The following is a 27,565-nucleotide window of genomic DNA, read 5'->3' on the forward strand; positions in this document are numbered from 1 at the left end:
CTTCCTGCATTTCTAGGATTTCTGTTTGTTTGTTTTTTATAACCTCTATTTCCCTGTATAGTTGATCTTTTGCTTCTTGGATTTGTTTATGTAATTCATTGTTGAAGTGATCTTTCATTGTCTGATTTTGCTGTCTGATGTCTTCCTTGAGACTCCAGATCATCTGAAGCATGTATATCCTGAATTCTTTATCTGCCATTCCATCTGCTGCAGCTATTACCTCTTCTAACGTTGAGTTGACCTGCATTGCTTGTGGTCCTTTCTTTCCTTGTCTCTTCATACTGTTCGTGTTCCTTTCTACTTGGTGAAACTGTTGTACTATTGAATTTTCCCCCTATGTATTTATATTGATCTTGTATAGTTGCAAAGTCTCCCTCGCAGGCGCGGGCGGCGGCTCTGCCCCTCCTCCAATTGGGGCAATGTGCCTACCACGCCTGCAGGCCGCTGGGCCTGCTCTGCCGGTCGGTAGCAGGTCCGCCTACCTTGCAGGCGCGGGAAGCGGCTCTGTCCCTCTGCGGGCCGCTAGGCTTGTTCTGTTGGTGGTCACAGTTCTGCCTACTTTGCAGGTGCAGGCAGCGGCACTGCCCCTCTGCAGGCCTCTGGGGCTGTTCTGCCAGTGGGTCGCAGGTCCGCCTACCTTGCAGGCGTGGGGGGGGGGGGCGGCTCTACCCTTCCTCAGGCCACTGGGCCTGTTCTGTCTGTCGGTTGCAGGTCTGGCCTGTTCTATTGGTGGTCACAGTTCCGTCTACCTTGCAGGCGCGGAGGGAGGGGGCGGCTCTGCCTCTCAGCAGGCCGCTGCGCCTGTTCTGCCTGTGGGTCGCAGGCCAGCCTACCTTGCAGGAGTGATTGGAAGCTCTGCCCCTCCGCGGGCCACTGGGCCTTTTCTGTCGGTGGTCACAGTTCCGCCTACCTGGCAGGCGCGGGGGGTGGGGGGCGGCTCTGCCCCTCAGCATGCCGCTGGGCCTGTTCTGTGGGTGGTCACAGTTCCGTCTACCTTGCCGGCGCTGGGGGAGGGGGCGGCTCTCTACAATTCTTATTACACATATACAGCACAATTTTTCATATCTCTGGTTTTATATAAAGTATGTTGACACCAATTCGTGTCTTCATACATGTACTTTGAATAATGATGTCTATCACATTTCACCATTCTTATTTTTTTTATAGATTTTTGTTCAGAAAGGCACAAAATCAGTAATGCACATACCACCATTTCCCATCTATTTTCTCTTATTTCTTTTTTAAAGTGACAATATGTTTTTTTTTAATTTTGTATACCATGATATTTTGAAGTATATACAGATTACAGAATAGTTAATTCTAGCTGATTAACTAACATACTACCTCACATATTTATCATTTTAACGGTGATAGCACAAAATATCCACTCTTTTTACATTTGCAAAAGATACCAAGTATGATTGACTGCAGTCACCTGGCTGTACAACAGATCCTTTGAAATTTAGTTCTCCTATCCAACTGTAATTGTGGATCTTTTCAACCTCATCTCCCAACCCTTCCCCGCAATCACCTGAGCCTCCAATAAGCACCATTATGATACTGTCTGCGTCTATAAGATCAACTTTTTATAGATTTCACATATGAGTGATCTCATGTGGTATTTTTCTTTCTGTGCCTAGTTTCTTCCATTTCATACAGTGTTCTCTGCAAGATCATCCCTGTTGTTCCAAGTAACTGAATTCCATTATTTTTATGACTGAATGGTCTCCCATGGTGTGTGTGTGGGGGTGGCGGGGGAGGGGGGGTGGCGGTATCTATATTTACATTTCCATATCTATATATCTATATCACATTTTCTAATCATCTATTGATGGACCCTTGGATTGATCCCATATCTTGGACCTTGTATAATGCTGCAATGAACATGAGAGGGTGGATATTTCTTCAATATACTGATTTTGCTTCCTTGCGCTATATACTTAGTAGGAGGATTGCTGGGTCATATGATAGTTCTAATTTTAATTTTTGAGGAACCTCTATATATTGTTTTCCATAATGGCTGTACTAATTATTATTTTTTTTTATTTTTATTTATTTATTTATTTTTAGTCATACATGACAGTAGAATGTATTTTGATATATAATACATACATGGAATATACATACATCAATCATATTGTCTAATCTATTCTGCTGCCCTTCCTATCCTCCCTACTCCTCCCCCCCATCCTTTCTCTCTATCCAATCTAATGTGACACACTTTTTTTTTCTTTTTCTCATTACAACATCATATATGTATTCTGTATAACAATGAGGTTCTCCTCTCATCTTCTGTGCAACTGCCTTTAAAATATATATTTTTAGTTGTAGATGGACACAATATCTTTATTTATTCAAGAGTAAATGAGGATTCTCTTTTCTCTGCATTTTCACCAACCCTTGTTATCTTTTTTAAAATAATAATCATTTAACAGATGTGGTATGATATCTTATTGTGGTTTTTATTTGTATTTCTTTAATGAAGAGTGACAGTGAGCATTTTTTAAATACATGTGTTGGATATTTCTGTGTCTTTCTTTTTTCTTTTTTTAGTAATGTCTATTCATGGGTTTTTTTGCCCCTTTTTGATCAAGTCACTTGTGGTTTTGCTATTGAGTTGTTCACATTCTTTATGTGTTTTGGAGATAAGCTGCTTATGAGATGTATAATTTGCAGATATTATTTCACATTCCACAGGTTTTCTCTTCACCCTGTTGTTTATTTTTGCCATATGGAAGATTTATAGTTGATAGAACCCCAATGGTTTATTTATTTTTTGTTGCCTGTTCTTTTGAGATCTCTTCCATAAAAATCCTGCCAAGACCAGTGTTATAGAGAACTCCTCCATGTGTTCTTCTAGTAGTTCATACCTACAATTAAGCTTTTAGCCCTTTTTCAGTTTAATTTTCCTCTCATTATGATTCATACTTTGCTGCTTCTTTCTATCCCTGGAAATATCTGACATAATGTTAAGCATTTTCAATTTTTATGGTTTTGGCTCTAGATATTATTATATTCCTATAAATGTCCAGTAATGCAGTTAAATTACTTGAAATCAGTTCAATCCTTTTCAGTTTTGCTTTGGAACTCATTTGTTTCCTGTACTTCATCACTTGATATCCAGTGTCTTTTTTAAAATTTTTCTTATTTGTTTTAATTACATGACAGTAGAATGCACTTAAATACTTTGATATATCATACATAGATGGGATATAATTTCTCATTTTTCTGAGTATACATATTGTAGAATCACATTGGTCATACAGTCACATACATACATACAGTAATAATGTCTGTTTCATTCTACTATCTCTCTTATCCCCACATCCCCTGCCTTCCCCTCCTTTCCCTTCCCTCTACCTAATCTAAGGTAACACTATTCTTTTTTTTTTTTTTTTTTTTTTTTGCATTACAATTCTTAATACACATATGTACCACAATTTTTATATCTCTGTTTGTATATAAAGTATGTATCCAGTGTCTTGAGAGCCAACATTTTAAATATTTTGTTCAGGTTTCAGTTGTTTTAGGTGTAAAATTAAATCTAGCTGTTATTATTATATCTTCATTAGAAATGGAATTCTCCTGATTGCTTTGTTTCTTCATTTTTCATTTTCTTTTATTTTTTATTGTAAAACATTTGTTTCTCTGTCCATTATTAAGTTAAATTTTCTTCTGGTTTTATACTCCCTCATCATCTTTTGTTTCTTAACTTTTTAAACTTTTCTATTTTTATTTATTTATTTATTTTGGTGGGGGGATGAATGGGTATTTATAACCACTGAAAAATATATAATTTTTGCTGAATGGCATAAACTAGAATGATCTTGCCCAAATTTAGTAGATATGGACATATAAATTAAGGATTTAATTAATTTACCTACCTTTGTTTTGATCAAGATGTTAAATCCTTTTAAACACTGAAAAGGCCTTATACACTAAATTTTGTCTTAATTTCCCTCAGCAATTAATCCATCCCTTTCTCATATTCAACAGTTCCCTTTACATTCATTTTCATAGTATTTTTTTCTCTGTCATTCTATTTGACTAATTTTGCCAACTCTGTTTAGACTTGAGATTTCTATTTTACTTGTCTTTCCTTCTTACAGGTATTTCTCTGGCTAAAATCTCATGGCTTAATGTCTTTTATTATTTTGTCATTACTAGAAAATTTTGTTCTGAGTAAAACTGCTTTTGTTCAGCAAAAAAGACAATATGGCTTTATAATCAAACCTTTTCCTCTCCACAGGCCCGCTGTTAAAGACAACAGATTCCACCTCTCTAGGATTTCTATTCCAGGCACTGATCTAAGTGCTTTATGTACAGTATCTTAACCCATCATTTCCCAAGAATAACTCTATGAAGTAGGCACTATCACCATCTCCATTTTCAAGATGGAGAAACTGAGGCATAGAGATTGAGTGATTTGCCCAAAGTCATATTGCCTCTAAGTGACAGAGTTGACACTTCAGTCTGTACTTTAAGAATTGATGATGTATGAATTCCCTTCACTGTTTATATTTGTTACATTTCTATGAACAAGTTCATTAATTTGCTAAATGGCAATCTAATGGAACCTGTGCTTTCTAATTTCATCAAAATTCTAACATGTTAAGTTACATACCCAGACACACACCAAACCGTTTCAGAGAAGTAATCATGAATAGAATGATCTTCTAAGTTTGCAAATAATTTTTTTTTGCCTGAAATATATTTGCTTTTTAAGGTTGGTTGGAGTTATATAAGAAAACTGATTATCATATTTACATGTTCCAATTTTTGGTCCATCATTTCAAATATACTAAAGGTTTTTAAACCCATGTATCTGTTCTTTCTCTGTTTGGAATAGATTTTGTGGAAAATCCATCCCGCCTTCTCTCACCAGCAGTGACAACTCAATAATGTTGATATTTGTGGCTGACTCTGACCTCGCTTATGAAGGCTTTACAATAAAGTATGAAGCAATTGATGCAGGTAACAAGACACATTGTCTGCTTGGTCTCATTTACTGTGTTACAAAATAGTACTAATATCTAACACAAAGAATGCTTAGTCCCTAAATCTGGGACACACCATGAAAGTCGTAGTTAGAATAAAGTAGGTGACTTTAAACACCTTCCTTAAAAATAGAATCATGATCAGATAGGAGTATTATATCAATTAATACTAATGTTGTATTGTATCAATATTGATTTTCCTCAATATGAAATTTTCAAAATTTGATAATGGTACAGTGATTTTGTAAGGGAAATATTTTGTTCTTAGAAGATTTTTGAAGTAAAGACACAGTGTGTACAGATGACTCTGAAGTGGATCAAATGATGAGTGAGTGACAGAATCAAAGAGAAAAAGGAGAAGAGAGAAAGCAATAAGACAGAGAAAGAGAGACACACAGAGAGAGGGAAGGAGGTAATATAGTGGGGGCAAAATACAAATATATGGTAATTTTGGATAGAACGAATTTGGGAGCTTGTGCAATCTTTCTGCACGTTTAAAATTCCACCAAAATAAAAAGTTACCAATCAGACTGAAAACTTATTTTAAGAAATTATAAAAAAAACCAACAACAATTACACAGTAAAAATAAGAGACTTCTGCATAGAATTTTGTATCAGGAAAGGGAAGTTTTCTTGGCAAAATATACATTTCTAAATATGACCTAATGAAATTGATCTTTTTAATTTTTCCTTTTATCATATTGTATTTTTCCTATTACTTAGTTCTCCTCATTACTTTGCTCCTTGCCAATGTATCCTAGGAAACCAATACCTGCAGGCAGAGTCTTTGAGATGACATGTACTAGGGATGCTGCCAGCCCCAAGAGTCTGTGAGGTTTATGAGGATGTCATGTTCCACAGGCTCGTTTCTCCCGCTGAGATTGTATGTTTTCAGCAAGTCTGGGCTTTCTTATGCATTAGGTGCATATGGTGACTGTGCTTACTAAGCATTTCATGACCTCTGAATTGCCCCAGAAGCATAGTACTATTCACTGAGAGAGAACTGGAGCACTGCCGGTGCCTGCATATGTTCCTCCAGGGACCCCAGGTGTTCCTTTTTTAAAGCTCCTACTCCCCACAGGAAATAAATAAAAAGGAAAAAAAATCTCCTGCTCAGAAACCCTACTCAATTTCTCATTTATTTCTCCAGCAGAGGGTCTGGTTACTATTCTTCATTCATTCCAGGCAAATTGTTATTCTCTGCAGAGCTTCACATTCTGTGTTTTGGAAGGGTGACTTTAGGTTTCTCCAGAATCCTGAGAGCAAGAGAATCATATAGTTTTATCTTGAGTGGAACCTTCTGTTGGAAACACTTCATTTTTCAGCCCAAGCACATGGGGAATGAGGTCCCTGGATTCATATTAGGTTTTGTTGTGCAGTTGACATATGCACTGGACTTTGTTCAGGTGGTTAACATCCAAAGACCAAAATCAGTTTCTCAGGAAATTATAGTGTGCACACAATTTTCCATACTTCATAGTTTTATCTGTCTCATATGTTTGGCTCCAAACCACACTGAATATTAGATTTGGAGTAAGTCACTTGAACTCTCTGGGCTACAGTTTTCTCATCTGTGTAATTAAAGGAGTGGATTTGATGATCTTTGAAATGTCTTCTGGTTCTAATCATCTATGAGCATAATTTCAATTTGCTGCATGAATAAACTGGCAGTGTATTAGATAACATGTAATTCAGGCTGGGCCTCCTGAAAATATCATAGAAATCTTTGTGATAATATACAAAGTAAGACATAGCTCTATAATGACTCCAACAACTCTTTGTTAACTCTACATTAGCTTGTAAGGCTGTGTTTACTGCAGAAACAATCAAGAACAATTGAAATAATATGATGAGGAAGATATTAAAGTTAAATATTAAAAAGTACAAGTAACTAAAGTTAAATCAAAGGTTGGGTGTATAATGCTGAGTGGTAGAGCACTTGCCTAGCATGCATAAGGTCCCAGGTTCAATCCCCAGCACTGCCAAAGTTTAAAAAAAATAAATAAATAAATCGAAAAAAGGAAAGAAGTAAGCTGGACAGGAAAGGAAACTTAGCTGTCTAGTGTGTGTTTGGCATGCAGGAAGCCCTGGGTTCAATCCCCAGCACCCACTCAAAACTTAAAGTGAGAGAGCAGAAGAAAAAGCCAAGGATAAAAAGAAGAGACTGTCCTAACAACTGCAGAGACGCTCCACCCTGCTTCCCTGTGTGCTGGCCACTACTTTAGCCTCTGTGTGGTCCAGACAGGGCTGAAATCACATAGTGACCAATCAGGCTAAGCCAAGGGACAGAAAGTATGTATTCCCAATGTGCCTTGCCTTTTGCTGAATGAACTCATAGGTCTGACTAACACCGTCAAATCATTCTAAATAGCAATCTGATCTATGATTGGATCCAGGAAGCCTTATGGCATCTTCACCTTATAATTCTGGAGACTTTTACAGTTTTCCATAGGTCAGGAGGTGAGCTCACATGAATTACTGAGGGAAGGGTTGGCTCAGGGATTAAAGGAGGAGTTAAGCTGGTTGTAGCCAGGCAGAGGGCTATCGTCCTCCTAGTCAGGCAGAGTCAGGGTGCGTGAGGTGCTGACTTGAAAACACAGAGGTGTTAAGGCTCTTTCTTTTCAGTTATCTTTTGGGGGGACTATTTTCTACAGAATAAAATAGTGAAAGAGAAGAAGAGCGTCAGTGAAAGCTAAATTGTGGGACCTTACCCTTTTTTATTGCTCTAGCAGAAGTTATTTCCAGAGCCATAATAATGACTTTGGTTGCTGATTTCTAGTTCTTCAGCACAACCTCTGTGCATTTCCCTGCTGACACTATTACTGTCTTCATATGATAAAGGTGAATTTTCCTGATTTAAATCCAGTTCTTTTCTCATCTGTAGTTCATGCCATGTGGCTATGATGTCAACCCTCAAGTATGTGTTTGGGAGGAAAGAGATGACTTCTTGTCATTACTTTCACTCCCTCCCTCTGCACTCTGTTACTGCCTTCCTCCAGATGTTCCTGGGGAAACAGAAATGAAAGAAGTAACAAGTAAAATATTATTGGATAGCAACTCTTAAGAAGTTCTTAGTAAGTGATTAGGAGATGAGGTTTTCAGTGCTTGATGACTGAAAGCACAAAACACTTGAATCCCAAGAGAATATAATTAGTTAAATTTGCCAATTTAATTTGAAATTTTATATTCTTTTAAAATCTATTGCATATACATAAATAGATAATCCTACTAATAGTGTACATTAAAAGTATAAACAAGAGCAGAGACATCTAATTAATTCATTTTCAACTTTAATATTAGATAAAAACTTATATAGCATTGAATCCATGGTTTTTCACACTGTAAATTCATGACTCATTCATGACTGCATTTGTTCAAAGTATGGAGTAGAATTGAAAATAGCATGAAGGTATCAGAGTTATCACACAAAGTTAGTTATCACTCCATGAAGTTTGTAGTATGTCTGTGTGAGCATTATTGATGTAAATATCATTTTTTATGGTGTCAAAGAAGCTCATAACACAGATCTCGGCCAAGTAATTTTTTCCCTTCTCTCTCTCACTCTCTCTCTTTCCCCCTTCTCCACACCTTTCGTGCACGTGTGTGGTACTGAGGATCAAACCCAAGGTCTTTCACATGCCAGGCAAGCACTCTACCACTAAGCTACATCTTTAGACCTAGTCCAAATAATTTTAAATGAGGAAGAAAGAAGTTAGAATGTTGAATTTTTGTCCCAAAAATACATGGCTAGTTGATTTAGGAGGCAAACTAAACAATCAAGTCTCAACATGTAATCCATGTCTTCTGCCATGTGTCTCGACTTGCTCTTGGAAATTCCCTAGATGAACTTCACCTGGTGCAATTGGTAACATTCATTTCAGGGCTACAGTATAACTGTGGTGAACTTCTCATATTTTCTGCAAAGAGAAATGACCAGGAAATAATAAAAAAAAGGGAAATGACCAGGAATAATAAAAAACACCTCAATATAGGGTAAAAGTGAGCCGGCCCAATCTCCTCATCCCCATCACAAAGACAACCCCCCTGCCAATATACACACACACACTGGTGTTTAGTGCTGTTTTTCACCAGTCATCCTGGAATAAGCCCCCAGAAGACATCTAGGAGTAGGAAGTTAAGAAATGATAAACCAGAGAGCTAGAAAGAGTTTATTTAGAAGAAATGGGTAGAGAGAATCATTCTACTTTAAACTACAATCTTGTCAGGGCAGCATTCTCAGACTCCAATGTTCATAAGAAGCTTGGGGAGGAGGGAAGTGTGTTGTTACAAATTCAGGTATCAGGGTTTCATCCAGAAATTCTGATTAAATAGAGATGTCTAGGGTAGATTTTTCTTTACTCAGAAATTCAAGTGGAGCTCATGAAGTTTTGTCTTTATACTTCATCAAAGACCCTGAAAGTCAAGTCTTAGAGTATAAATTGCTGTAAAATCCCAAGAGAAAATGGCGAATGGCACTACTAGAAAGTGCTGTTCTTGATACTGTGAAAGGAAGCCTTGAGGAGAAGTCAGGTCTCCATATCCAGCTTGATATTAATGTGGACTACTCTGGGCAAATCATAATCCTCTCCTATTCTTTCTACCTTGAATTCTGAATTTTCTGCTTAGATACTTGGATATCTTTCTTCTGGAAAGGAATTTTAGTAAGTCTATTCGTCTCCAAAAGATTCACTTTCTAATTGGTTAGTGTTTTCTTGTATTATGGCACATACAGCTATCCTAGCTCTTCCCAGATTGGTTCATTTATCTTACCTAATTTGTTAAATTTCTTGGCCCTTTGAATAAAAATGGTGAACAGAATGTTGATTTGTGACATTCCTAGTCCCCCTACTTGTCTTCATTCCCAAGTTGACATTTCCTCTATAAAGTAACCTGGATTCATTAAAGAGCACAGGATTTGAAACTCGAGGACTTTAATTCAAATTTTATCTTGGCCATGTCTGAACTAAGTGATTTTCAGAGCATAATCTCTAGGGGTCTCAGATCCTTCACCCACAGCTCTTTAAAAATGGAGATGATAGAGCCTGGCTGTTTTGCAAAATCAGTGAAAATAAAAAGAAGAAAAAATGTGATGTAATTCAATGTTAAAATGATATTATAGCTATAAAGGACTACCCTGACTTTGGCAGATTTAAAATATAATTACTCATGTCCAAGCACAATTTTGCAGCAGCTACTTTGCTGTGAAGGAAAAGAAAAAGCAACAACTGTGACCATCTAGCAGCAAACTGTAGAAAATGTTAGATTTAAGTTAGGAAGGCCTCATCTTTCTAAGGAAGAAATTGAACCTGTAATTATATCTTCCCTGGAGTCTTTGCTTTAAGGAATGTTAAACAAAACATGCCAATAAAAACCCATGATGGTTCCTTGGGTTGGCTGTTTATTTCCCACATATCTGGAAAATCTGAGCCATATGGATTCATTCAGAAACAAAAAGTCTCATAAGTGATTTTAGAAATCATGTTTATAGATAGTTTCTTTCTTTCTTTTTCTTTTCTTTTTTTTTTTAGTGTGGGGGACGGGTACTGGGAATTGAACTCAGGGGCACTCAGGCATTGAGCTACATCCCTATTTGTGTGTGTGTGTGTGTGTGTGTGTGTACGTGCATGTGTTTTATTTAAAGACAGAGTCTCACTGAGGTGCTTAGCACCTCACTTTTGCTGAGGCTGGCTTTGAACTTGGGATCCTCCTGCCTCAGCCTCCTGAGCTGCTGGGATTACAGGCATGTGCCACTGTGGCTCCATAATGTGACTGGACAATCACATAAGTTATCCCATAAGGCAAGTAGGGGAGGTGTAGACTACTTACCCAAGATCTACAGTCTCTGTAAGCAATGCAGTCTCTCCACAGGATCGGTGCCTCCTATTCCTGTGGTCTAATCTTTTGGGACTGACCTGTTTCCAGAACTCCCCTTTGACCAAGTGCTTAATGCTATGCAAGAATTTATTTGAAAATGCTTAGTGAAGGCAGAGGAACATGATCACTTTTTAGAAAAACCTAGTTTTGTGATTTTGTAATGATACACAAGGGACATTTACATATTTTCACTTCTTAATTTTTTTTTTAAAGTTGATCAGAGTGAAAACTTTGGGAGTTCTGCCAAGAATTGTCTTTGATCTTCAGAAACAGGCTTTTCCATTACTCCCTTTGATACAGGGGCTGGAAGAATTGTACTTTACTTCTTCATCTCTTTGTCAGTTTTCTTAGACCATAATAACAGGCCAACTGCTATTGGATGTGAATGTTCCTTTAGCAACAACATAATATAAAACAGTGAGCATTGATGTATTTTTATGTTTGCATTTTAGATTGATGTAAAAAGCACCATGACAACATGAATATCCTTTTATGGGAACACATTCAAACTTAATTATTTGTTACAAATTAATTATCTTGTTGCAAAGCACAAGAAGAAACTAAAGCTTAGCAGTACTATTTTTCAGTATTATTATTTTACAAGTTTTTTTTTTTGGGGGGGGGAGGTGCCAGGGATCAAACCTTAGGGCCTTACCCATCCTAGGTAAGCATATACTGAGTTATACCCCCAGCCCTTTAAGATTATTTTAGGAAGAGCCATTTTACTGTTAAGAGAAGAAAAGTAAGCCACTTTATAGATTTCAATTTCAAGTAAGAGAAGTTTCTTAACTTTTCAAGGAATAGTACAGACAACTATTGTTTTTCTCCCTAAAAATCATACATGACTCTCATAAAATTTCAGCACAATTTTAACATTAAATAGTCTATTATTTAATATTGACAGTAGATGCCTCTTCAAATGAATATTTTCTCTATTTTAATTTTATTTTTTACTCACTGGATATCTGAATTATGTATTAGATTTCCTCTAGAGAACTGAATCTTTACACAAACCTTTTAAACTTTTAATATAACAGAGATTTTTTATTCTGTAATTTCACAAAACAAAACTTATCCATCATTATAACAAATGTGTAGACACATTTAACCACCTCTCCATTCAAGAACATACTATCACCCAAGAAAATTTCCTAGTGTCTGTTTGGTCAGTCACCTCCGTCACATCCTCCATTCCAGCTGCTGCAGACCTTCTTCCTGTCACTGTAGATTAGTTTTAACTGTTCAAAAGCAAACATGTGTGGGCACACTCTGTATATACCCTTTTGGGTCTGGCTTCTTTCATTTAGTGTAATGCACTCAAATTTTTTTCATGTTTGATTTATTAGTAGTTCTTTTTATTGCTTATAGCCTTCAATTACATGGATGTATGATAATTTGATTACCCATTTACCTGTTTGTAGACTAGTTGAGTAGTGTCCACTTTTCCACTATTTTGAAAAAAGTTGCTATGAAGATTGATGTGCAAGTGTTTTGTGGATTTTTCAGTTAAGGAGTTGCTTAGGAATAGAATTTTTCCCAAAGTTTTTATATCATTTCATATATTCTAAATGAATGAGAATTCCACTTTGCCACATCTTGGCCACTTCTTGATATTGTCAGTCTGTTTATTATCAACCTCTAGTCATTGTGTGGAAGAATCTTGTGGTTTTTATTTGCATTTCTCATGTGACTAATAGTGCTGAGTACCTTTCCATGGACTTTTTGACAATTCATGTACTTCCTTTTGTCAGGGGTCCATTAATAGGAACCATTTTGCTCATTTTTGTTTGTGTTGTTTTCTTATTATTGAGTCATATGTTATATATTCTGGATGGAAGTCGGTCCTTCATCAGATAAATGTATGGCGGCTATTTGCTCACAGTGGCTAACCTTTTCTTTCTCTGAATGTTATCATTTGAAGAGCAGAAGTCCAATAGATCCTTTTTCTTTTCCCTGTTATGTTTACTGGGTTTTGTATTGTGTGTAAGAAATGTTGCCTGCCAAAGTTAGGAAGACTTTCTCCATGCATTCCTCTACAAAGTTTATGTTTGAGGTTTTATGTCTAATGACTCATTTTTATTTGATTTTCCAATTTTATGTAAGTTATATATCCAAGCCTGTTTCATTAGCAAATGGTATTTAACTGATGAGGTACCATTTGGTGAAAAGATTCTTCTCTTTCTCCCCCACTGAATTGCCTTTGCATTATTGTTGAAAATCACTTACCCACATACATGTGTGTGCTTCTAAAATCTCTGTTCAATCCCACTGATGTATATATTTATCCTTCTAACAAAAGGATACTACATTTCTTAAAATTATCTACTTTTAAGGTGTATCTTAAAATCTGAGAGTTTAAAACTTCCACATTATTGATCCTTTTATTTTTTCCAAATTGTTTTGGCTATCCTAGATCCTCTGCATTTCCATACATATTTAGAAGCAGCTTTTCAATTTGCCCCACCTCCCTAAACCTGTTGGGAATTTCATTGAAATTTTACATCGATTTAGGAACAAATAACTTCTCAAATTGAGTCTTGCCATCCATGATCATGTTTTACCTCTCCATTTCTTCAGATTTTCTCTAATCTCTTCCTGCAGTGTCTTAAAGCTTTTAGCATAGAGCGTTTGCATTCCCACTGAACTTTGTGTTTTATGCTGTTATAGATAGCATATGAAATTTTATAGTCCAGTTTGGCTAACATATGCCACTTAAATTAATGTTCACATATTCGTCTATTGTATACTGTATATACTGTATCCTCACTAAACTTAGTTATTCTGATAGATTTTTATTAGATTCTTTAGTATATTTTACAGATAAGATCATAACTGTGAATAAGGACAGTGTTATTTTTTCCTTTCTCTGTCTTTCTCTTTGTCTTATAGTAATGACTAGGGACTTTCTGTACAGTGTTAAATAGGAAGAATGAGACTGATCACATTGGCCCATTTCTTAATCTTGGAGGAAAACATTTACTCCTTTGCTGTCTAAGCATGATGGTGGTCTTTTCATAGATACCTTTTATCAGGTTGAGAAGTTCCATTCTATTTGTACTTGCTGAGAGTTTTTATCAGGATGGGTTTTTAATTTTTCAATGATTTTTCTGCATCTTCTGTTGTTATCACAAGTCTTTTTTAAATCTTATTAATATGGCACATTATGTTGATTAATTTTCAAATATCAAAACGATTATGCATGCCAAGGATAAACTCTACTTGGTTATGACACATTGTAATTTTTATGTCCCTCTGCATTTGTTAAGTTAAATTTTGTTAAGGATTCTTGCATCTATGGTTATGAGACATATTTTTCTGTAGTTTTTTCTTTTGTTATATCTTTGGTTTTATTATGGAGTAATATTTAGTCTTAAAAATGCAGTAGGTGGTGTCGTCTCACCTTCCCCGCCATTTTCTAAGTATGTATAGTATAAACGTTTCCTTTGTTTTTTAATAGGATTTCATAAGTGAAGGTAAATGAGCATATGGTTTTCTTTGCAGGAAGGTTTAAAATTGTAAATATAATTTCTTTGATTGATAGAGGCTACAGAGGCTTTCTGTTTTTTCTGGAGTCAACTATGGCAATTTGTAACTTTGAAAAAATTTTTCTATTTTATCTATGTTGTCAAATTTATTTGCAGTTTTTAAAATCATAGTCTCTTTTCTTTTAAAGTCTTAGAGATTTTGTAGTGATACTTCCTCTTTCATTCTCAAAAATAATAGTTTGTATTCATTCTGTTTTTTCCTTCATCAATGTTGATACAATTCTTTTGATTTTAATGGTTTTTTTTTCAGATTTTTTATTTTTTAAAAAAATTTTTGGCATGGTTAATTTTCTCTGTTGATTTTGTTTTCTATTTAATTGACTTTTGTTCTTATCTATGTTATTTTTCTTTTAATTATTGGCTATGTTTGCTTTTCTTCTGGTTTCTCTAGATGAAATAAAACTAATATGTCGTTAAGCACTGTGTTTTCCTTCATATCCCAGATTTTGATAATCTTCATCAATTTACAGCTTTTAGCATTTTCTAATGCCCTTGTGATTTCTTCTTTGATCTATGAATTATTTGTAATCTGTTTTTTAAATTCCAAGTATTTGTAGTTTTTCAAAACATCTTACTGATTTATAATTCAATTTTATCCATTTAAAGAAAACCGTTTAAGTTTTCAATTATTTGAAATTTACTGAAACCTGTGTTACAGTCTAGCACTTCACCCATGTTGCTGTACATTTCATGTGCACTTGGAAACCTGAGTAGTCTGCTATTTATGAGAGTGGTATTCTTCAATGGCCAATTAGGTTAAGTTGGTTGGTACAGTGATTGTTGATATGATTGGATTTAGCATGCCATCATGATTTTTTTCCCATGCCTCTTCTGTTACTATTTCCTATTGTTTTTGTTTGTTTATCTACAGAGTATTTTATTAATACATTATATTATACATTATAATACATAATACATAATAATACATATTATTTCCTTTAATGGATTTTTAATAATACCTCTTTGGTTTGGTTTGGTTAGATTTAATAATGCTGTGGATTTAAACTTTACACCTTGTACTTCATTTTTCACATGGAACACTTCATATTCCACAATCTCCCCTTCCCACTTTACAAATGTAATAATCTCGTGATAGTGTAATTTAACCTGTCCCTTTCTCTTTGCTATTTTAGTTATATCTTTTCTTTCTCTATATATTATAAACTCTACCTTACTATTATTTTTGCTTTAAATCTGACCAATTACTTTGTACTGATGTAGGCTTTTATTTTTAAAATATTAAAGGTGTATTTGTGAAACTTTCTAGGTGTTTCCCATGGCCCTCTGATTTGGTAGATCTCAATCTCCAAGCTATATCATTTCTGCAAGTCTTTTTTTGGTGGGGGGAGGTACCGGGGATTGAACTCAGGCCACTCAACCACTGAACCACGTCCCCAGCCCTAGTTTGTATTGTATTTAGAGACAGGGCCTCACTGAGTAGTTTAGCACCTTGTCATTGATGAGGTTGGCTTTGAACTCGAGATCCTCCTGCTTCAGCTTCTGGAGCCGCTGGCATTACAGGTGTGTACCACTGCGCCCAGCTATTCCTGTAAGTCTTTTTAAGATTCGAACTTACACACTGGTAGGGAACCTGTAAAGAAGGCCTGCTCTTGGCCAAGGTCTTCACTTATAAAGTGTGACCTTTTAGATGCCTCAATTGAATTTGTGGGGTGTAGATAAAGTACTTCCTTTCTGGCTCAGAAAGTTGCCCTGACCTCAAACATGTTGTTTCTGTTTCCAGACTAACGGTATCAGCTCTCTGGTGTGCTCACTCCTTGTTACTCAGCCCAGGCTCTGCCAAGACTGATGGGAGCCATAGCCAGACATCTGGCTCTCCTCTCTATCCTTCTTCCACCCGGTAGCTTTCCTTATGGTTCTAGGCAGTGCTAAACTCAGATCTCGGCTTCCTCTGCTTCATATGACTGTCATTCACTACTTCGGCTTCAGCTCACTGCTGTGGTCAGAAAATTCCGCCAAGTTCTAGAACCAAAGAAATCAAGAGTCTAGCTCATAAGTTTCCTTTCCATCTAGAACAGCAATCTTATACTGCTTACTGTCCAAAAATTTGCTTGGTTTTATATTTGTTAAGAAAAGGGGCTAATTCAGTACAAATTGATTGTCATGGCTGGAAGCAGAGATTCCTATTTTTAGATTGAATAAACATGATAAAATATTAAAGAACCTCAAACAATCCAGAAAAGAGGATAGAAAGAGAAAGGAAATTTGTGGTGATAAAAATAGAGGAGGTTATAGTAAGGGAATAGTGGAGTCGCCTGAAAGAGAAGAACTGGGTCAGGTAGAGAGGGTAGAAGAACATTAGGTACGTGTGTGCTCCCTTTGGCAGCACATATACTAAAACTGGAATGATACAGAGAAGATTGGCATAGCCCCTGTGCAAGAATGGCCGCAGATTTGTGAGATGCTCCATATTTTTGCTGAGTGAAGTAAGCCAATCCCCAAAAAACCAAAGGCTAAATGTTCTCTCTCTGATATGTGGATGCTAACACACAATAAGGAGGGCGTAGGGAAGAATAATAAGTTCGTTGGATTAGACAAAGGGGAATGAGGGAAGGGAAGGGGATGCGAATAAGAAAGACAGTAGAATGAATTGGACATAACTTTCCTATATTCCTATGTAAATATACAACCAGTGAAACTCCACATTGTGTACAACCACAAAAATGGGAAGTTATACTCCATGTATGTAAAATATATCAAAATACATCCTACTGTTATATATTTCTAAAAAGAACAAATAAAAATTATTTTGAAAATAATTAATAATAACCAAAAAAATTAGGTACATTTCCCACCCCTTGAGTCTTCAACACATTATATAATGCACTTTTAACAAATGTTACTGGGACCTGATCTGGACCAAGTTCTGTGGTAAATGACAATTAATCACGGTTAATAGGACCTTTTTCATATCCTAAGACCTAGTGGGGGAAATATACTCACATAAAAACAATTGCAAAAAATATGTTTGGGGATCAAATTGCTATTTGCATAAAATTTTATTGAGTATAGAGCAATTAATTCTGCTTGGCTGAGAAAGTTTTCACAGATGTGATATTTAAACTGGACTTTAAATGACAGGGATGAATTTATTTGTTGAAGAATGTGCAACGGAGGAGGGAGAATTATTTGGTAAAGCATTTCAGACAAAATGAACAGTATCAAGGTCACTCCAACACATCAGACACTGTGGTCTACCTTTGTGCTAGCAACGGCAAGGAATCTTCATGTATGATTCGAAGCTTCAGTAGGGATGAGCAAACTCCCACCAACTACCAGAGTGATCACTGGCATACAACCTAGGCATAAGAAAATTACTCATCATTACTGTTCAAAATGGCATTTAGTCAGGCTTCCCTCCCAGGGAACCCAATTATATGCAACGTTCTCCTGCAGACTCATTGAAAGTTTCATTAGAGATTTACAATACTTGCCCTCTGGGAGCAGAGTAGGTAAGCAAGGAGAATTCTCTCTTTAAGTACAAGTGAGTTGGACAGATAATTTCCTCAAAATATTTGACTTGCTGGCTAAAGCTGTAACTTCTCTGTGTGGGGGTCAGTGGATCTGACAGTTGTGTTAATTCAGGGATCCTGGTCATAGCTTTCATTGAATGTCCTTTCGATCCATGGATTTTTTTATCTTACTAATATTTATTACTGATCTGAAATATTCAGTATTCTACCTCTACATGTTTTTCTCTTCTCTCTCTTCTCTCTCTCTCTCTCTCTCTCCCTCCCTCTCTCTCTCTTCCTCACTGACTTTTCCTCTTTCCTTCTCCCTTGTGGAAAAATCTTGGCAGACTATAGAACAGAAAGCTTTGGGAGTCGAATATAACTTTTGTGGTTCAATATCACTATGGATTCCTTCAATAAAGTAAAGCCTTGATTTTACAGAGAATAAAACCAAATATTTATTAAATTTTCATTATCCTGAGGGCTACACATAGATAGAAGAACCTATAATATTTTATTAAGCATCTTTGTACTCCCAATACTGGTGATGACTGTTTTTCTTCGGAATACAATTACATAGCATTAGTTGGGGAAATAGCATAACTAAAGAGCTTCATTTTATTTCACTTGCAATAAAGTATAGTAGCTTATTCTTTCCCAAAATCTTTAAGTCAGAGACCTCTGTCTATTCCTGAGCCCTAGGTTTAGGTCATTGCTGGATGCAATTGAAGATACATTTTAAAAATCTCCAAATTAGATTTTTTTAATATAAAATACCTCAGATTGGAGAGCATAGGAAACTGTGTGGATTAGTTATTAAATACAGAATCTGAAGAAATGCACAGGTAAAGTTGAAAGCTAGTCAACTAGAACAGTTGATATTTACTTAGGATATATCATTTTCCAGGTACTCGGCTAGATAATTTATATGAATAATTTACCTTATTCCTCATGATTTATACTTTATTTCACCTCTTCTATCCTGAAACATAATGATGATTACTATCTTTATTGGACATACATGGTGGACTGAGCACTTTAATTTCATTATTACTAATTCTTACACTTATCTCCAGAGGTACAAAGAACTCTCCAATTTTGAGATGGGGGAACTAAGGCTCAGGGAAGTGCTGTAGCTTGCCCAAGTTTGCAGAACTTATCAATGGTGGAAAAGAGCTTTGATTCAAGGTCACAATGGTCTCCAAGCCGTGTCTTCTACTCTTCACTCCATGGCTGAGGAAACTGTTTTGTTATTTCTCATGAATACGTTCTTTGGTGGAAACAATTTTAAAGTAAGATTATGAAAAGAAGAGCTGAACTGAATTATTTCTAAGGCCCTTCTGAGATTTCTAAATTGAAGCCAATTTTAATGTAATTTCCATGGACTAGAAAAATTAGAACACTCAAGATAAGAGAAGTAGCCCTTTCAAGATATATGTAACTATTTCTATCATGTGGCTAAGGTGTGCCGCTAATAATTGTTTTGCCTCTGAGATTCCAAAAACTTCATTTCAAAATGAAATCATTATCCGAACATTCCAGGGAGGCCTACTGAAAATCAAGAACATAGGCACAAATAATGAAGTATATCCTACTGAATGTATTATAAATGTGGCGTAATGTTTTCTGTTTTCTCTCTTGTGGTTTGTTTCTTTTTACAGCATGCTTGGAAGACTACACAGATTCCTCTGGGACGATAAGTTCTCCAAACTTCCCCAATAATTACCCCAATAACTTGGAATGCATTTATAGGATCACAGTGGAACCCAATCAACAGATTGCATTGCACTTCACAAACTTCTCCTTGGAGGAAGGCATTAATGGAAATTGCATAGGAGATTTTGTGGAAATCAGGTAATCACTTTAATTATTTCACAATGATCTCTGACATTATTTATCTTTGTTAATAATCATTCCTGGAAAGATTAAGAAAAAATACATGAAAATTCTTTGTAAAGCCCCCTGCTATGCTATGTAATTCCTTAAAAGAGATAAAATTTGTCATTTGAAGCCTGACAGAAGAAATAGAAAAAAGTACATAAAAGTCAGTGGTTATTTTGATGTAATACTTTTTTAGGGAATGTTTAGAAATAAACTTCAGATTTTTATCCGTGAAAAGAGAACAGATGGGGGCTGGGGATGTGGCTCAAGCGGTAGCACGCTCGCCTGGCAAGCGTGCGGCCCGGGTTCGATCCTCAGCACCACATACAAACAAAGATGTTGTGTCCGCCGAAAACTAAAAAATAAATATTAAAAATTCTCTCTATCTTAAAAAAAAAAAGAAAGTCAGATGTTTTAAAAAAAAGAGAACAGATGTATTACCACTTTGAAATGAAATATTTGCTATTGTTGAATACCTACTTTCTTTATACCTACTTTCTAATTTAAATTTTAGGCTATTTACTGTCCATTTGATCTAGTTATATCACAAAAATGAAGGCAGGATAGCAACCTCATATTAAAGTTTTCACAGAGTTTTTGATTATAAATAAGGAACCCAGGCACAGTGGCACATGCCTGTAATCCCAGTGGCTGGGGAGGCAGGAGGATCATAAGTTCAAAGCTAGCCTCAGCAATTTAGCGAGTCCCTAAGCAACTCAGTGAGACCCTGTCTCTAAATAAAATATAAAAAAGGGCTAGAGGTATTGTGAATTGTGCTGCTATGAACATCGATGTAGCAGTGTCCCTGTAGCATGCTCTTTTTAGGTCTTTAGGGAATAGACCGAGAAGGGGAATAGCTGGGTCAAATGGTGGCTCCATTCCCAGCTTTCCAAGAAATCTCCATACTGCTTTCCAAATTGGCTGCACCAATTTGCAGTCCCACCAGCAATGTACAAGTGTACCCTTTTCCCCACATCCGCGCCAGCACTTGTTGTTGTTTGACTTCATAATGGCTGCCAATCTAACTGGAGTGAGATGGTATCTTAGGGTGGTTTTGATTTGCATTTCTCTGACTGCTAGAGATGGTGAGCATTTTTTCATGTACTTGTTGATTGACTGTATGTCCTCCTCTGAGAAGTGTCTGTTCAGGTCCTTGGCCCATTTGTTGATTGGGTTGTTTGTTCTCTTACTGTCTAATTTTTTGAGCTCTTTGTATACTCTGGATATTAGGGCTCTATCTGAAGTGTGAGGAGTAAAGATTTGTTCCCAGGTTGTAGGCTCTCTATTTACCTCTCTTATTGTATCTTTTGCTGAGAAAAAACTTTTTAGTTTGATTAAGTCCCATTTGTTGATTCTAGTTATTAACTTTTGTGCTATGGGTGTCCTATTGAGGAATTTGGAGCCCGACCCCACCGACTGTAGATCGTAGCCAACTTTTTCTTCTATCAGACGGCGCGTCTCTGATTTGATATCAAGCTCCTTGATCCATTTTGAATTCACTTTTGTGCATGGCGAGAGAAAGGGATTCAGTTTCATTTTGTTGCATATGGATTTCCAGTTTTCCCAGCACCATTTGTTGAAGATGCTATCCTTCCTCCATTGCATGCTTTTAGACCCTTTATCAAATATAAGATAGTTGTAGTTTTGTGGATTGGTTTCTGTGTCCTCTATTCTGTACCATTGGTCCACCCGCCTGTTTTGGTACCAGTACCATGCTGTTTTTGTTACTATTGCTCTGTAATATAGTTTGAAGTCTGGTATCGCTATACCGCCTGATTCACACTTCCTGCTTAGCATTGTTTTTGCTATTCTGGGTCTTTTATTTTTCCATATGAATTTCATGATTGCTTTCTCTATTTCTACAAGAAATGCCGTTGGGATTTTGATTGGCATTGCATTAAACCTATAGAGAACTTTTGGTAATATCGCCATTTTGATGATGTTAGTTCTGCCTATCCATGAACAGGGTATATTTTTCCATCTTCTAAGATCTTCTTCTATTTCTCTCTTTAGGGTTCTGTAGTTTTCATTGTATAAGTCTTTCACCTCTTTTGTTAGGTTGATTCCTAAGTATTTTATTTTTTTTGAAGATATTGTGAATGGAGTGGTTGTCCTCATTTCCATTTCAGAGGATTTGTCGCTGATATACAGGAATGCCTTTGATTTATGCGTGTTGATTTTATATCCTGCCACTTTGCTGAATTATACACAATGGAGTATTACTCTGCATTAAAAAATGACAAAATCATAGAATTTACAGGGAAATGGATGGCATTAGAGCAGATTATGCTAAGTGAAGCTAGCCAATCCCTAAAAAACAAATGTCAAATGTCTTCTTTGATATAAGGAGAGTAGCTAAGAACAGAGTAGGGTCGAAGAGCATGAGAAGAAGATTAACATTAAACAGGGATGAGAGGTGGGAGGGAAAGGGAGAGAGAAGGGAAAATGCATGGAAATGGAAGGAGACCCTCAGAGGTATACAAAAGTACATACAAGAGGAAGTGAGGGGAAGGGGAAAAATAATACAAGGGGGACAAACGAATGTCAGTAAAGGGGGCAGAGAGAGAAGAGGGGAGGGGAGGGGAGGGGAGGGGAGGGGGGATAGTAGAGGATAGGAAAGACAGCAGAATACAACAGACACTAGTATGGCAATATGTAAATCAATGGATGTATAACTGATGTGATTCTGCAATCTGTATATGGGGTAAAAATGGGAGCTCATAACCCACTTGAATCAAATTGTGAAATATGATATATCAAGAACTATGTAATGTTTTGAACAGCCAACAATAAAAAAAAAAAAAAAAAAAGGGCTAGAGGTGCTGCCCAGTGATTAAGCACCCCTGGTTTCAACCCTGGTACCAAAAATACAAAAAAGAAACTTTAGGCCTTTGGATGTCAGTGTAAGGTATCTTTCTTTCATTGCCTGGCATTATGAAAGAGTGTATTTCAAAAATTATACGGTGAAGGCATATGAACTTATACATTGATATCTCTCCTTTGTATTACATCAAGTTAAATTAAGCTAATCATTTTGGTTTATATCTGCATCAAATGTTTTATTTGTCATTTCTAATGTGGAATCTTACAACATTTATAAAATTTTATTGTATTATATAAGTAAGAAACTAAAGCAAAAATTGCTGATATAGCATGCTAAAATGACATAACTTTCTTAATTTACAACAACTAATAATTGGGATCTAATGTGGAATGAATCATCATGTTTTGTTTGTTTGAAATAAAGTACAGATTATAAACTAGACTGAAGACCCTAAAAAGTTTTTAGGGAAATAACTATTTCCAGAATTTTTCAAATATATCAAATATGATACATTAAATTTTGAAAATTTCCATATTAGAAGGAAAACATTTAAGATTTCTCTGTAAAAGTAAGCAATACTTGTTTATACTGTTAATAATTATGGTTTCTGTACTCCATATTTTCTGAAGTGTTTGCCAGAGGCTTTGAGAAAATAAAGATTGAACACATTCTCTCAGTTTGCAAGTGGTTATACAAGATGTCATGCCAGCCATAAATGATAGTTATTCTTTATCACATCATTCAAATGCTATTTAACAAAGCCAAAATTGAAAACTCAAAATTGTGTTTTTTAAAGTCATTTTGAGAGAAGTTGACTGATTCAATAAACTGTAATCCTGCAGTTTAAATGATGTTAAATGTCTATCCAGTAGTATTATCAATAGTCTAATGAATTTTCATTTCTGTATTCTGCCACAGAGATGGAGGCTATGAAACTTCACCATCCCTGGGAACATACTGTGGATCAAATCTACCTCCAAGAATCATCTCTCACAGTAACAAGCTGTGGTTAGAATTTAAAAGTGACCCGATATTCACAGAGTCTGGGTTCTCTGCTTACTGGGATGGATCATTAACAGGTAAAGAGCAAGAAGCTGCCTTGGACAGGAGAATCCAATCTGATTGGTTTTCTGATTTTTGAATTGTCATTCTGTGTCTATCATCACTTGTCTACTTTTTTCTAGTTATGTTTTATCATTCATCTTTCTAGTAAACTTCAATATAGCACATATTTTTGAATTTACAGCAGAAAAAATAACAGAATTAACAACTGGGTGTGGCGGTGCACACCTATAATCCAAGCTGCTCAGGAGGGTGAGGCAAGAAGATTGTGTGTTCCAAGCCAGCCTCAGCAATGGCAAAGAGCTAAGCAACTCAGTGAGACCCTGTCTCTAAATAAAATACAAAATAGGGTTGGGGATGTGGCTCAGTGGTCAAGTACCCTGAGTTCAATCCCCAGTACCAAAAAAAAAAAACAAAAAAAAAAAACAAAAAAAACCCACAAACAAACAAAAAACCAGCAGCCATGTATTTTGAAGAACAAAGGAAAAAATTCTAGTTCTCTGGCATATGTCATCGGGCTATCCTCTTGATTAGAAAAGGAAAGTACATTGATGTGAATTGTGATTATAGACTAACTACTCTTCTGTGATGTGGTTATGCTTTGCACATTGATTTAAAGAAAAGTGTCAGTTCAATATAGAAAGAAATTTCAATTTTATAAGAAAGGAAAGGGTAGGCATCTTTCCATTTCTTTCTCTTGTCATGCAGTTTCTTTCTCCTATAGGTTGCGGGGGCAATCTTACCACTTCCACAGGTGTATTCACATCCCCGAACTACCCAATGCCTTACTACCACAGCTCTGAATGCTACTGGTGGTTAAAAGCCAGCCACGGCAGCCCATTTGAACTGGAATTCAAAGACTTCCACTTGGAGCATCATCCAAACTGCTCTTGGGATTATCTGGCGGTATGTGTAGTATTTCAGTTGAGCTACTCACTGCTCCGTTCTCGTCCAATACACATAATGCATTTATTTTTATTTTTGATTTTCAGGAAAGGGGGGCATTTAAGCAGGACATCCACATAAGAAATTTAAGCAAAATAAAAACTTAAAAGAAATTTGATGAAAACATTAATCTTCTAAATACAGTATTACCAAATGACTTGATACAATATGTTTGTAAAATATTTTGAATATGAACTGTTAAGTTGTGGTTAAAAATACCCTAAAAGGGGTTATAGAATGGGTTATTACCATCCTCTACATAATTTCCATAGGTATCTTAAAGACATAGTAATTTGGAGAACTATTTTGGTGAATTAAAGAAGATAATTAGAGTCATCCAACTGTGACTTTTTATCATACCAGCAATTCACCATGGTCCACTAAAAATATGAAAAACTACTAAAATTTCACAAATTATAATCTAGGAAATCAAAAATAAAGGATTATTGATGTTAGCAATGACCTCAAAATATGTACTAGACTTTCATTTTCAATGTTCAGACTTTATCCTTATATCACATACTTATTACTGTGATGTCTAAATTGTCTGAGTTCATGATCTGAGTTTATAGGTACTATGGCAAATTTTTAAAAGATATTTTATTTCAGGGCTATTCTTTTATCTCATATATATTTTTTTCCTTGCCAGAGTCCTACTGAGTATTTTTTCTCTATTTATTCAGAGTCCTTTAGATTACATATATAGCCACAACCATCTAATATTTTAAATATTTTATTAAAGGTCTATGATGGCCCAAGTACCAGCTCTCATCTGTTAACTCAGCTTTGTGGGGATGAAAAACCACCTCTGATCCGTTCTAGTGGAGACAACATGTTATTAAAACTAAGGACTAATGAAGGTCAGCAAGGAGGTGGCTTCGAGGTCAAATACTGGCAGAGTAAGTATGTGTTACAGTCACTCGGTGTCTAGAGTGTGACATCAGACCCTTGATGAAACTGAGAGAAGTATAACCCATGGGTTTGAGCCATTGAAATTAATCTTAGTTTCTTGTGTGAAATTTTTAAATTTAAAATTTCTTCCTCATATGAAGAGAAAATGCTTAGTTATTAAATTTAATCTCCTATAAGTAAATCATCTGACCAAACTATAAACACTTAAAAGAGTATGTAATATCTTGAGACTGTTACAATCCAGCTGAAGATCACTGTAATGATGATTAATACTTTTTCATATCACATATATCACACGTTACAGTCTTCTCATTAGACATTATTCCTTTGTACAAAGTAGTCTCCCACCCTAGGTTTGGTCTTCTACCTTAAAATGCACCTTAATTTTAAGGGAAGCTGTGGTCCTTATGAGTAGGCACATTTTTTACTGTGGAAAAAACTGGTCCTGGTAGAGATACTATTTTAAATCTTTGCTTCCCCATAAGGCAATGTGGCCGAATCAAAGGGGCATTGAACAAAATACCAAAGATAGAAGAATGAATGGAACATAACTATCTTAGGTTCATATGTTAATACACGACCAGTGAAATTCCAGATCATGAACAACCACAAGAATGGGATCCTAATTAGGATAAATTATACTCCAAGTATACATAATATGTCAAAATGCACTCTACAGCCATGTATATATAAAAGAACAAATTAAATTTTTTTTTTTTAAATATCAACAAGCTTGGAGTGTGTCCTGGCCCCCACCCCTTGAAGAGGTCATTTTCTTCTCTGGGTTTCCACAATTTGTTTTCATTTCCTTTAATGAAGAGATTAAATTAGATAATCTCTTAAACTCTTTTCTCATTGGGGAATTAAATGTTTTTTGAAGTTAGTTTCAAAATGAGCATTCATGAAAACAAAGTTTCTTTGACTTCATGTTATTTAACAAATACTTGTAATTTTTGGAAGTATAAGTCCTTACCCCACTAAATTTAAATGGATCCATAATTTTGACACAGTTATCTAAAAATGGAATGGAAAGTCACAAAATTATATGTCACATACACAGTATCCCTGGGATGTTAAAAGAATATTCATGTCTAGCTTTAATTTATGCATGGATTTGAAGATTCACATTCACTTATATATATTTGACCGAATTCTCAATAGTTTTGAATAATGCATTTTAATATATAGCTTTGTTCCTCAGAAGTTCATCATTATTATGTATACAAAAAAAACTCTATCAGGTTCTATTAGGGACACATCTGTTAGGTGTAGCTTCTAATTATTTCCTTAATTTTATTATTGTGGTGCTAGTTCATTTCATAGTTACATTAAGTTTTTTTATGAAAAGCCTCCTCCTTTGCTTTTTATTCCTTTAATATTTAATTTTTCTCTCAGACTTTCAGAATACTTAAGGAGCAAATTAGTATTCCTTAAAGGTAAAATCAGAGGTGACCTGTCAAATTTTGTATAAAATTTTCCATTTGAAATTGGAGGTTTGCAGATAATAGAATGTGTGAGAAATGAGAGCAATCCGTATGGTTGATTGAATCCATTTTTCTCTGTTTTTCTCAACGTGGTATATGATATCTGTGTGCCTAATAGGTGTAACCTCTTGAAGGCATTGAAAACAACATCATTCTTTAAAAAGCTTTTGCAGACAAAACTGGGATCCAAAGATTTTTAAAGAGGGATGGTTTGAATATTAACCTTGTTCCACCAAAGGAAGAATTTGAAGAGACACAAAGGCATACTTTTCTAAACCCTAAGTTTATCATTGGTATTCTAGGCACCTTTCAGAATACTGTGTGACCTCATGAATATAACTATGAACCATACTTTTCAGAGACACCCTCTTTCAATATAATGTTTAATTTCCTGCTTTCTTTTATTGCACACCATAAAGACAACATGAAAAATACTTGAGAAGAGGTACATATATGCCTCGTTCCAGTCATTAGGATTGACATTTACTCCCAAAGGTAGACATACATGGAGGTATTTGGTGTGGTTTTGTTGAATATTCAATTGAAGAAAATGCCACCACTGGATTGAAGG

General features: G+C 35.7%; 1 protein-coding gene and 1 non-coding gene across 2 annotated transcripts in view; both read left to right on the forward strand.

Moving 5' to 3' along the window:
* Positions 1-27,565, forward strand: part of Cubn (cubilin) — a 275,809-nt gene that overhangs the window by 59,147 nt on the left and 189,097 nt on the right. The window contains exons 22-26 of the mRNA XM_071619663.1: positions 4,850-4,974; positions 19,548-19,740; positions 23,510-23,670; positions 24,378-24,559; positions 25,341-25,497. Of these exons, the coding sequence (XP_071475764.1) occupies positions 4,850-4,974; positions 19,548-19,740; positions 23,510-23,670; positions 24,378-24,559; positions 25,341-25,497 (818 nt within the window). The remainder of the gene's footprint in view (positions 1-4,849; positions 4,975-19,547; positions 19,741-23,509; positions 23,671-24,377; positions 24,560-25,340; positions 25,498-27,565) is intronic.
* LOC114087222 (U6 spliceosomal RNA) lies at positions 16,745-16,850 on the forward strand. The gene has a single exon (XR_003581760.1). It is a non-coding gene; the product is annotated as a U6 spliceosomal RNA (small nuclear RNA).

The sequence above is a fragment of the Marmota flaviventris genome, chromosome 12 (assembly GCF_047511675.1).
Source record: "Marmota flaviventris isolate mMarFla1 chromosome 12, mMarFla1.hap1, whole genome shotgun sequence".
Taxonomy (NCBI): Eukaryota; Metazoa; Chordata; class Mammalia; order Rodentia; family Sciuridae; genus Marmota; species Marmota flaviventris.